General features: G+C 40.9%; 1 protein-coding gene across 1 annotated transcript in view; it reads right to left on the bottom strand.

Annotated features, from left to right (window-relative positions):
• LOC306920965 (A-kinase anchor protein 13-like) overlaps positions 1-12,500 on the bottom strand; it is a 55,608-nt gene that overhangs the window by 36,601 nt on the left and 6,507 nt on the right. The window contains exons 3-5 of the mRNA XM_079497984.1: positions 8,219-8,261; positions 7,856-7,967; positions 519-651 (exon numbers count right to left, since the gene is read on the bottom strand). Of these exons, the coding sequence (XP_079354110.1) occupies positions 519-651; positions 7,856-7,967; positions 8,219-8,261 (288 nt within the window). The remainder of the gene's footprint in view (positions 1-518; positions 652-7,855; positions 7,968-8,218; positions 8,262-12,500) is intronic.

The raw sequence follows: 12,500 nt of genomic DNA, 5'->3' as shown, positions 1-12,500 counted from the left end.
TGCCGAAAACAGACGAAACATTAACTGATCAAACCACAGGGATTTAACTTGTCCTCCTGCGAGGAAGTTTGGTAATCATGCGCCTACCGTGTTGTGGAGCTGCATGGCTATTTGCATTCACTGACGTTGTTGTCAACAATAATTCCAAAAAGCCGACATTTTCGCATATGAGGGGGGTGAAGGAAGGAAGACAGGTTCTCAATCACACGCAATTCACGTGCACAGTTGACATGCAGATTCCGTGCACTGTGGGCTTCAAAATAAAAGCAATGCGGTTTTAGTCCACCCATAACGTAATGAAAGTATGTTTTATTTTCTAATTATCAAGTAATCTGTCGCGGGCCGGTCAGAGTCAGCCCGCGGGCCGTACAATGCCCAGGTCTTGAATGCATAAAAGACAGCCACTGTACACATGCAGTCAACACATACTCAACCTTTAATGTAAATAAAATAAATAAAAAAGGTCCTATCACAACAACACAATTTGAGCCTATGTTCTGATGTGTTGTACTTCTTACGTGTGCAGTTGAATGCATCCTTATTGTTGAAGGCTTTGCTGCAGTGGGTGCAGTGTGCCGCTTGTCCAGAGCTCACGGCTGTAAACAGGTGTCCATTCACCATCTTCTTGTCCTTCGTCTCTTTGTCCTTCTCCTGTCCAGGGAGAGAAAGGAGACGTATTAGGAGAGTTATAGGCAGTGGTGGAAAAAGTACTAGCATTCCTCCTATGCCCAGCTTTGTGTGTTTTTGTGTACCCCATAGCGATGATTTGATTGGCTGAGCATTGAATGTGATGTATGATGATGTATGATGATAAGAGCGCCCCTGACTTCAAACGAGTGTGATTTTTACTTATAAGTAAAAGTATCAATACTGCATTGTAGAAATACCGGTACTCTGTTACAAGTAAAAGTCCGGAATTCTAAATTTACTTGAGTAAAAGTACAAACGTATTGGCATAAAAATGTACTTAAAAGTACCAAAAGTAAAATTTGTCATTGTGCAGAATGTCGCATTATTTTTCTTTCTTACATTTTTATCCCAAGATTTTGCAACCCATTTTTTCACCCAGTGCCAATTAACTAATGTAATCCTGGGCACCACACTTCCTCTGCCAACCTGGGGGGGCAGCGACTGACCTCATGCTTCCTTCTATGCAGGATTCCAAGCTGCTTCTTTTCCCCTGACAGGGGGGAGTTAGCGCGGTTGGACGTAGCGCGTGGAAGGAACATGTTATTCCGACCAGTTCCTTTCCCCTCCATCAGGCCCCCCGGCTGGCCAGGGGGAGGTAGTTTATAGACCAGGATTATTGCATGTTTTTTGTGAGGGTACCTACTCTAGAGGACACGGTGAGAACATGCAAACTCCACACAGAAAGGCCCTTTTGCCAACCCCGCCTAGGGTATGGGCACTGACACACATTGTGTCGCATTGCGACACATTGTGAGCTTGTAAACCGGCTATTTTCAAATGGTCCAAATGTAGGGCTGAAGTGGTCCATATGTTTTGTCATAACAATCTAAATCTACAAAGTAACTAGTAAAGACGTTTTCAAATAAATGTAGTGGAGTAAAAGTACAATATTTGCCTAGGCTCTGATATGTAGTGCAGTAGAAGTAAAAGTATTGGAAATTGAAAATACTCAAGTAAAGTACAAATACCTCACAATTGTACTTTCTACCACTGACTGTGTGTTGTAATTTACCATTATGAACCCAACAGAATGAAGTGATATAACTTCTGCAGAATACTGCACTGCAGGAAGCATCATTTTATAAAGAGATGCCTCGTTTACTTCCTGTGATTTAATCGAGAGTTAATTGCTTGACGAGTGTCTAATGGCTGTAACTGGGGTTGTGTTCATTAAAAAAAAATCCTCAATGAAAAAGACTTCTCGGAGCTTTGCTTAAGGAATGTATTAGCATCTGAGGTCTTCAATGAATAATGATAATGCAAAGAAATAATTGACACAAGTTAGATTTAACACATTCCCTGAGGCCAGTGCCAACAGAATGAACAATATAAGCAGAGAAAAAGAAGCGTTATCCGGCTGACCCGGAAGGTATTGTCCTCCATTGTCGTGCCAGGTCGCTCGCGGCTACGTGTTCTGCCGATCGGACTATTTTTATGGTTAGCGTGACCTCAAATTATTTTTTTATTAAGGTCCCAACATCGTACTTTATCCCATATATATTTTTAGATATTTTTACTTAATTTCCCCCCCATAGGGGGACCCCAATGGGGGGGAAATAAAGTAAAACATTCTAAAATATACATATATTTTTAAAGCTGGATTAATGCTCTTTAATCAAATCTCGTAATCTCGAGGTTGGCACAGATGGATTGAATAGCTATTCTCGAGATATCTCAAGGTTGGCACAGATTGGGTTAACTAGGACAGTAAACTTCTCTTCACAATGACCTTTAGTTATGTGGAAGAATGTCATTAAACATCAGCCTTCTTTCATCTCAGAAACGTAGCCAAGCTGCAGTCATTTTTGAGGGGCACGAGCCCCTCCAACGTCTAGCTTTTACAATTACGTCATATGGCAGTCTATGGAAGTTTGTTTAGAGCACATTAACCCATTTTGACCTGAGATCAGATTCCAAAAATGTCTTCTACATCCTGCCATTTTTCTGAAAAAGCTATGTTTCTATGTCGTTCTTCGATTTTTCAAAAATAGCAGACCTACAAGCTCGTAGCGCGCCACTCGGTGGCGCGCTATGAGCTTGTAGATCTGCTATTTTTCAATAGCTAAATTATAACATAATGCTAACACCATCAGGATGGATTACCAGCCTAGGTGCCCGGACCGCTAGGCCGGCCCATGCCAAGTCTATGGACTATTAATGTTTGTTTATTTAGAGCACTTTTAACAAACGGAGTGGAAGCCAAGTCTATGGACCTCTAATGTTTTTTTAAGGCACTAAACATGACGTCATGTGGCAGCCAAGTCTATGGACTTTTAATGTTCGCTTACAGCAGTTAAACAAACATTGACATTGTCATGTGGAAGCCACAGTGGGCGCTCCTTACTTCACACTAGTGTGATCACAGCAGGATGCTGAAAAACGGATTGATGCTGCTTTTAATTTCAAGTCTACTTGACTACTGCATTGCACTATTTACTGGCCAAAACGTCTAGAGAAGCTGTAACTAATTCAACATTCTCCTGCTAGACTACTTACTGACAAAAACTTGAAGGCGAGAGGCATAAGACTCTGCTTTGCAATGGGTCCCCGTGTCATTTAGAGTTGACTTCTATTAGTGTTTAAAGCACTAAATGGGCTGGGACCAGCCTACTTCACCCACCCACTGACATACAGTACAGTATGTCAGTGTTTATCACATGCCCCAGACAGACAGAAAGAAAGTTTAGAGAGGTAGCCAAAGAACGTGTATGAGAGAGAAAGGGAGGAAGACAGAATAGCTGATGTACAACTGGTAATAACATGCCTATTATCATATTGTACATAACATAACAAATGATTAGGGAATGACTCCTGGGGGAGATTTCCACTCTACTTTTCGAGTTTGAATGAAGAAACTCTGAAAAGCCCGCTCTCCTCCCGAGGGATTGATATCAAATGATTGCTTTGATCAGATTGTAGATGATAGGTAGAAAAGTGACACTGATAACCGGGTAAACAAATTATGGAGGTTTGGCTGTTTGTTGTCTCCACCAGGCAGAAGGCATGCGGAGAGAGTATGTTTTGCACACTGTCCGTGATCATCTCCGGTACCGTTGGCTTGATCGCAGCAAAACTGTGCACACACACACTCCCTGGAAGGCTCAGCAGAACCTCTGCCCCACATTTTTCACATGGGCCTGTTATAGCGCCAGAAATAGAATCCAAAAGGATATAGCGCCCAAAAGGAGGCAAGACTTATTTTATGACACTACACCTACAAATTTTGTCCAAACATCAGGAGTGGGCCATTTTGAACAAAATGCGTCAAATAATGAACGCAGCGTCTGATAGCGGTGATTCCCCACTATGCTGAGGAAGAAATGCCAATTGACATTTTTCAAGTAAACTTCATGGTGGTGCTATAACAGGCAGAGTCGCGTCTTCACCTGTAACTGCACCGATCACACATTATTTTATATTAGTCCTTCAGATTTTATCCAAATATGTCTTGTGATTTTTGATCTGTATAGTCATGTGATCAAGATGGACAAAATGAACAAAATGCCTGAAATCATGAATGCAGCGTCCTTCTTCTTTCTTTGTGATCCTGTCATAACAAATCCTCTACCTACAACACACTACAGTGACTACATGTAGCATCTACTGTAAGGCATTGTCTATTGGCTATTAACTGCTACTTCTATGCTCACTCAACACCAAACAATGCACGCCCACAACAACCGTTCCTGACCCGGTGGAGACCTGTGCTCTGAGTTTTCTCTCTCTCCCTGCACTAAGCTGTATCCAAGTTCAGCAAATTATAATAGATAACTGAGTGATGTACTGTACTGTACTGTACTGTACTGTACTGTACTGTACTGTACTGTACTGTACTGTACTGTACTGTACTGTACTGTACTGTACTGTACTGTACTGAGAACAGAGTGCCTATTCTCACAGACGCACTCCACCCAAACCCAGCGGAAATGGGGAAAATGGAGTTTCCATTTCGTTTTTTAATGGAGAGCCAGCCCTGGGCCTCTCAGCTTGACAGGGCTGCAGTGCTCAAACAAATTAGTGCTCATTTCATTTCATTCAACAGCCTCCAGGTTACCACAAGGTACTTCACCACAGGAAGGCCCGCATATGATTATGTGAGCATTAAAACACTTAAGATTTATTCTCAAGAACTGCCAGTTACAGAACTTGGCGTACTTGCAAAGAGCAATGCAGAAACGGTAAAACGGTAGAAACAATGAATACAAAGACAAATATCGCAGCACAGAAATAACAACATACATGAACCCTACACTTCCTATTTCGGGGCGAACATTTTGGCAAAGGTAGCTGATCTACAAGCTTGTAGATGGGCTAAGAAATCTAAACGGTGCATATATACATGTATAGCACATTTATCCAAAGCGCTTTACATAGATTACATTCAACCATTCACACACACATTCATACACCGATGGTGGAGGAAACCATGCAATTGAGGCACCAACCTGCACATCGGGAGCAATTAGGGGTTCAGAGTCTTGCTCAAGGACACTTCAACACTAATTCTGGGGGAGTCCGGGATCGAACTGGGAACCTTGCAGTTCCCATCCAGCTGTTCTAACGGCCACTCTACCCCTGAGACACTGCTGCCAAATGTGGTGTAGAGAGAATAAAGGAATCGGACAAAGTTTAGAGCCCCAGTGAACCCCGGGCACCAAAGTATATATGAGTTTAAGAGGTTAACTTCATGCGGAACCAAAACTCTTTTCATATCTGTGATACTGTTATGCAATCTGGTTCAAGCTCTCATCTAAAGTTTTCTAGCTATATTTGCCGGATCAATGGTTTCTCTGTGAAGGACATGAACAGCCTAAATGGTATTGTGAAAGTCAGCTCACACATAATTGGAGCCCAGCAAAGAGATGAGTGCTCCCTCTGGGAGAAACAGGTGCCCTCGAAAGCTAAAAGAAGTATTAGACAACCTGACCACGTTCTGTCTAGTGGAATTGCAAACTACAGATAAGAAGCTTGTACGATTTATGCAACTAGTAGTGCTCTGCTCACAACCAATTCGTACAGATTATACCCACTTGATGCGACAACAGGCTTCTAAGAGTAGAGAAGTATAAGCTTGCCAAAAACAAGCCCTTCAGCAAATACCTGACATGCTGTGTAGCTGCATCAAGTCCCATTTAAGATACTCACATCACATCTAAGCAATGCTTCCTGCAAAATAACTTAATATAAAAGAGAAACTTTGAAGAAGACCCTTAGGGAAATGTTTCTGGATATCATGATAAAATTAATTGATGGACTATACGTGTAACTCATGAAATGGACTCTAACTTTCCGTAAAGAAAATAATGTTCTATGGATTCAACATTATTCTGTGTAGTTTATTCCAATTTACAGTAATGTGAGAAGACAACAATAGGCTTCTAAGCTACGAAAAAAAGCTTCTGTTTCACGCACAAAAGCTTGAAAAAGAATACATACAACTTAATAGAACATAAAAGGAGTGATTACATTTATTTCTCAATCTCACTTCCTGCGGCAGTAATGTTCTCAGCGAGAAACAGTGGGAAACCTCTACAGATTGAAAAGCTACAGTATTATTATTATTTGTCAGAATACCTAAGAATGTTTGAAAGAACCACTTAGGCTTACTGGTACAGTATACTGCAAGTGCATTTCTTACATTTTGTTCTTACAGTACCTAAAAAAATTCAAAGCAATATTGAGTTACAGAATCAAGAGTACAGAAACATGTACCGCTTGTCTTCACACAAAGAATCACCTTTAAGAATCTTTTAAACATCTATAGCTCAGTTTCCTAGCTGGAACACCTGGTATAGAATAATATACTGATTTATAATTTATATAACAATCTTACAGTAAATGACAGTGTCTTCTGGCCTGCGGACATTAGACAAGACAAACTCACGCTGAGCACTGAGGAATACTTCAGTAGAATCACTGAGAGAATCTCAACACTTTAAGACTGGTTCAGAACTTCAGACCAAAGATTTGCGACAGGACAAAACTGTCTTAATCCCGATTTAAGACTGAGGGGCACGTCGCACGACGGTGTCCCCCTCCCCCCAAAAAAAGAAAACAGGCTCACGGCGTGTCGTGGAGCTTGTAAATCTGCAAATTTTGCCATGCGACAGTCATTTGACGGAGCATATATAGTTTAAGCATTAGGAAGTTGCAGTTACCTCTTGCCAGGCCTTCCACCTGAGCGAGAAGCTGTGATTCTCCATGAAGCGTCGGTATAACATTGTCCGTTTGTGTGTGTTTCTGACCTGCTGTACTGTCTGTTTTTAAAAGAGCGGATTCTCAGTCAGAACTGAGAACAGATTACACAGGAAACCGTGATGAGGAAGGAACTGTCAGTGCGAGAGGAGGTGTCTGCAATAACCTTTAGGCCTGGCATAAACCACATTACGAAATGACAGACGCTGACTCGCCTCCTTGCATGAGACACTTTGCAAACGCGCTTTAAATAAACATGACCCAAAAGTAAGTTGGTAAGTAAACTAACCCAAACTAGTGAAAATAGCAGATCTACAAGTGTGCACAGTGAGCCTGTAGATCGGCTATTTTCACTACTACTTAAATTTTTGACTTGTAATTCATGGAATTCATTTGGTTTTTCTTTTAATTCTTCATGAAATTACTTAAAAAAATTGAATTTGACTTTAATTGAAGAAAGAAAAAAGCTGTTTTTTGAAAATATTATTAAATAATAATAATCAAAAACTAAATGTATAAAGGGACCCATACAAATGTGTCCACAATGCCCAAATGGGTCCTGACCCACTGGGAACCAGTGATATAGAGCCTAATAGCTATAATAATATATACTATGGCTGCATGTGCAAGAGCTACAGTGTTTCCCAAACACTGGGGACACATTTGTATTGGTCCTTTTATCTTTTGTTTCCCACATTTAGTTTTTAATCATTACAATTTTCTCAAATTAAATAATTTTTTCTCATGAATTCAAAACAGAATTCAACAGGTTTTTTTCAGTCATGTCATGAACAGCTATATATTTGCTATTTTCACTAGTTTGTCAAACGTTTTCGGGTCTTGATCTAAAACATTTGGGAACCACTGGTGTACTCTACGCTATGCCTAGTTATTTATTTAGTACAAAGTGTGTTGTGTGGTGAGAGTACGAAACGATGGTTCACAGACGGCAGTGTGTCTGGTTGCTTACCTTGGTTTTCTTGTACATTTTACTCTTGAGGTAGCTGAATGTTCGGCCCACTTTGGTGCTGCTCTTCCCCTCAATGTCGGTTCTGAGAGGACCTGGCTCCTCCTCAGATATACTGCAACACACGCACGCACCCATGCACATACACACACAAGCGAGAGTAATGAACTCAGGAGCACACACATAGAAAAACATCTCTCGCGCACACACACACACACACACACACACACACACACACACACACACACACACACACACACACACACACACACACACACACACACACACACACACACACACACACACACACACACACACACACACACACACACACACACACACACACACACCCCTCAGTCGACTCACCTGTAGTCCAATGATCCTGTGGTGCTGGAGAGTGACCTCATACCTGGAAACCATCGGGAAAAGGAGACGGTGAGAAACGTCGGCAGACTAACTCTACTTTGAGTGCGTGCGGCTATTCTTGCTACTTTACTATGACACTACAAAGAAAACCAAAATGGGACATTAAATTATGAAAAAAACTAACAAATAAACAAACAAACAAAAACATGGAAATATGGAGATCATTTTTTTCTGTGGGACATCCATGATATACTACATACTGATGAGCAATACACTTGAGACAGGGACAAAATGTGATTAATCAAAATAAATAATTAAATATAGCTGCAAGCAGCGATAAGACGGGACCAATAAGCCCTTTTAGGCTGCTCAACAGTGCCACTTTAGGTCACACAGCGGTATTGCAGCTGTCTGTACCCCAAACATACAGACAGACAAACAGACAGACATGAGTTATGACTGTTCAAAGTGTAGACATTTTCGTGTATTTTGATCAAAGTTCCTGTGAGGACATAGATTGTTTTGAACTGTTGAACTGTTTTTCATATAATTCAAAATGGATCTAAAAGGTCAGAGGTCAAAAGTCAGAACACAAAAAATGTTTGGCATGAGGAGACGCATATGTGTATCAAAGTTTTATTGCCGACAGTCAAACGGTTCATGAACTATGCCTGTTCAAAGTTTGCATTTTCAATTGATTGCTATGGCACCACCCTTTGGCCAATTCGTGTCCTCACCGTTTGACATAGCCCTCTACCATATTGCCGGGTTTCGCGAAAACCGCCTGCACGGTTCAGCCAGAACTGCTATTTTTGGCAGAAGAAGAAGAAGAAGAAGAAGAAGAAGAAGAAGAAGAAGAAGAAGAAGAAGAAGAAGAAGAAGAAGAAGAAGAAGAAGAAGAAGAAGAAGAAGAAGAAGAAGAAGAAGAAGAAGAAGAAGAAGAAGAAGAAGAAGAAGAAGAAGAAGAAGAAGAAGAAGAAGAAGAAGAAGAAGAAGAAGAAGAAGAAGAAGAAAAAGAAAAAGAAAAAGAAAAAGAAAAAGAAAAAGAAAAAGAAAAAAAAGAAAAAGAAGAAGAAGAAGAAGAAGAAGAAGAAGAAGAAGAAGAAAGGAAAAAAAAAAAAGACAAATACTACAAGGGTCCTTTCGGGCTTGGTCCCTTAATTAAGATTTTGTATTGACCCGAATTACCTGAAATGATTTTGGTTTGATTAGTCTGGATTCTTTACTTGCAGCTATGTTATCACAATGCTAATTCCATATAGCAATAAATAAGTTCAGTGAAATGATTAAAACAAAACCAAAACAAATCACTGGGGGAACTGCTGGGACATTTTCTTTTCAATATTCATTGCAATAAATATAGATGTTTTGGGAAATTAAAATCAAAACAAAGTGTTTCCACCAAATGTGAAAATAGAGGAAGAGTTCCACTAAAGGCTGGGACAAAATGCAGTTCGGATGGATTATGGGTGAAATGAAATACCCCATTTAAGCCAAATCAAACATTTATTGCAAACAAAGACTCATTCCACCCGAAAAAAACATTTCTATCAAATCCACACAAATATGTAATTTGGCTCAGCTGCACTGATTTAGAACAGCACATTGGTATGCAACAACACATTCAGACACTTAATTCATCCTAGCTTCCCACCATGTCATTACATATTGGATATTGAAAGCAGCTGATATACAAGCTCAGAACACGCCGCGATGCGTTTATTTAATATGGCTAAATAGAAAGTGAACATGAGGCTACAGCAGGGAGGAAGTGCACTGTGTTGTTTACAAGAATCAAAAAGGATAATGAGTAGTTGGTGCTTTTTGTTTGTTTTATGTATAGAAGAAAGGTGCCTTACGAATGCTGTACTACAGTAAAATGCTCGTACAGAGCAGTGGTGGAAAAAGTACTCAAATGCTGTACTTGAGTAAATGTTGTATCAATACTGCAATGTTGAAATGCTCTGTTACAAGTAAAAGTAACCCTAATACAGAATTCAAAAATTTAGTATAAAAGTATTGGCATCAAAATGTACTTTAAGTACGAAAAATAGAAAGAACTGATTGTGCAGAATGTCTCATTTCAAGTTTTCAAATGTATACAATTTACTTTGGAGATGTACAAAAAGTACCCAGTAAATAAAAGTTTTCAAATAATTGTAGTGGAGTAAAAGTACAATATTTGACTCTGAGATGCAGTGGAGTACAGTAGAAGTAAAACTATTATTACTATTACTCAAGTAAGTACAATTACTTTACTTAAGTAAATGTACTTAGTTACTTTCCACCACTGGAACCGAGATCAGTATTAGATCCATGAAAGAGCTAAGAAGATCATGTTTTCTGTGTGTGTTTTAGTTGAGATAAGGGTACATCTGCATTTTAAGTGGTCTGTAGCCCCACAGGGAATGTTGCACTTATTGTTATTCCACCTCACTGTTTTGTATAAAAAGGTACGGACACAGAATCGAGGGGTCATTGTGGCACTGTCTTTGAGTCGACAGCGGAGGTAGGCACAGAGCCGAACCCACGCTTGTGTAAGAGGCACCGCCGACAGGGTGGCACAGGGTTGTGACATCTAACGTCGGCGCGCCGCTCTGCCTCGAACCGCTGGCTGATTCTCTTCCATTTCTCCTCCAACGTGTTTCAGATTGCACAAACCGCATCCATTTGCAAGACCTGACCCCTGCCGCCATAAAAATGGAAGCTTTGATTTTGTGAGAAAATGGGCAAGACGCGAGTCAGACCTGACTTTACAGTGACCCAATGGTGTGTATGTCATACACCCACTTCTTTTTCAATGGGCATCACATCTCCCTTCTAGTGTGCATAGCACACTACAAATCAGTTTTAGTCACAAATAGATCTTTTTCAATAGGCTACATACGATATTGATTCTGACTGATTTTAAAAGGTTTCAAAACTCAGAATCAGCCACGCGTGAAAAGCTGTCTCCTCTCGTCGCTGCCATTGCTTCGCAGCGCACGCACGCACGCACACACACACGCACGCACACGCACACGCACACGCACACACACACACACACACACACACACACACACACACACATGTAGCAGCCCAGCCTCTCACCCAGAGTGCTGCGCTCGGCTCTTCAAGCTTGACTCGTCTCATCTGCTCCACTTGAAAATAGCTGTCACCGTGTTATCGTCCGTGGGTTTTGTCACTGTGTCACAGTTTTCCGGTCTGGTCACGGTGTTGTACAGTATAGTTTTAAACTTGTTAACGACGACAAGTGTGCAGAGCCTCTGCAAATTAATGGTTCCGAGTGACAGATGGTGAGACATTCTGGACAAAGATTAAATGATTCCGCTCTCTCCTCTGTCATTTGGATGAACTTTTAAACAGCCCTTAAAGTGCATTGGGTATTCGAGGTGAATTACGATTTACAATTTAGGCATTTAGCAGACGCTCTTAATCCAGAGCGATTTACATTAAGCAATAACAAAAAGCATGGCATACATCACATACATAAAAAGTAGTTATCATGAAACATGCGTAAGCTAAGAACGTAACAGTGGAGTATCTATATAATGAAATTATATATATAAACTATGCATACTATACTATATTATACTATACATATGTACTATAGAGTGCTATATATATACGTGTGGAGCGTTGTCCCGGTGTTTTTAGTGAAGGTACTTCCAGCTTCCCTGCGTTGGCTGATCTGAGTGAGCGGGAGGGTTTGTAGGGTTCGATCATACTTGTAAGATATGGGGGAGCCATGCCTTTGGTTGCTTTGAATGCCAGCATCAGAGTTTTGTATTCTGTGCGGGCAGCGACCGGGAGCCAATGGAGGCAGCGGAGAAGGGGGGAGACGTGTGAGAATTTTGGCTGGTTGAAAATGAAGACCAAGCGAGCTGCGGCATTTTGGATCAGTTGGAGAGGCTTAAGTGCATATGGGTGTGGAACGGTCTGATGATGATGATGATGATGATGATGATGATGATGATGATGATGATGATGATGATGATGATGATGATGATGATGATGATGATGATGATGATGATGATGATGATGATGATGTGAGGCGACTGTGGGGCGACTGTGGCTCAAGAGGTAGAGCAGGTCGTCCAATGATCCATGGGTCGGCGGTTCGAATCCCGGCTCCTCCTGTCTACATGTCGAAGTGTCCTTGGGCAAGACACTGAACCCCAAATTGCTCCCGATGTGCTGGTTGGTACCTTGCATGGCTTCCGCCGCAATCGGTGTATGAATGTGTGTGTGAATGGGTGAATGTAATGCAATGCAATCTATG

The sequence above is a fragment of the Electrona antarctica genome (genome assembly GCF_951216825.1).
Source record: "Electrona antarctica genome assembly, chromosome: 3".
NCBI classification, from domain to species: Eukaryota; Metazoa; Chordata; class Actinopteri; order Myctophiformes; family Myctophidae; genus Electrona; species Electrona antarctica.
Note: the sequence above shows the minus strand (reverse complement) of the source record. Positions and strands in the feature narration are given on the sequence as shown.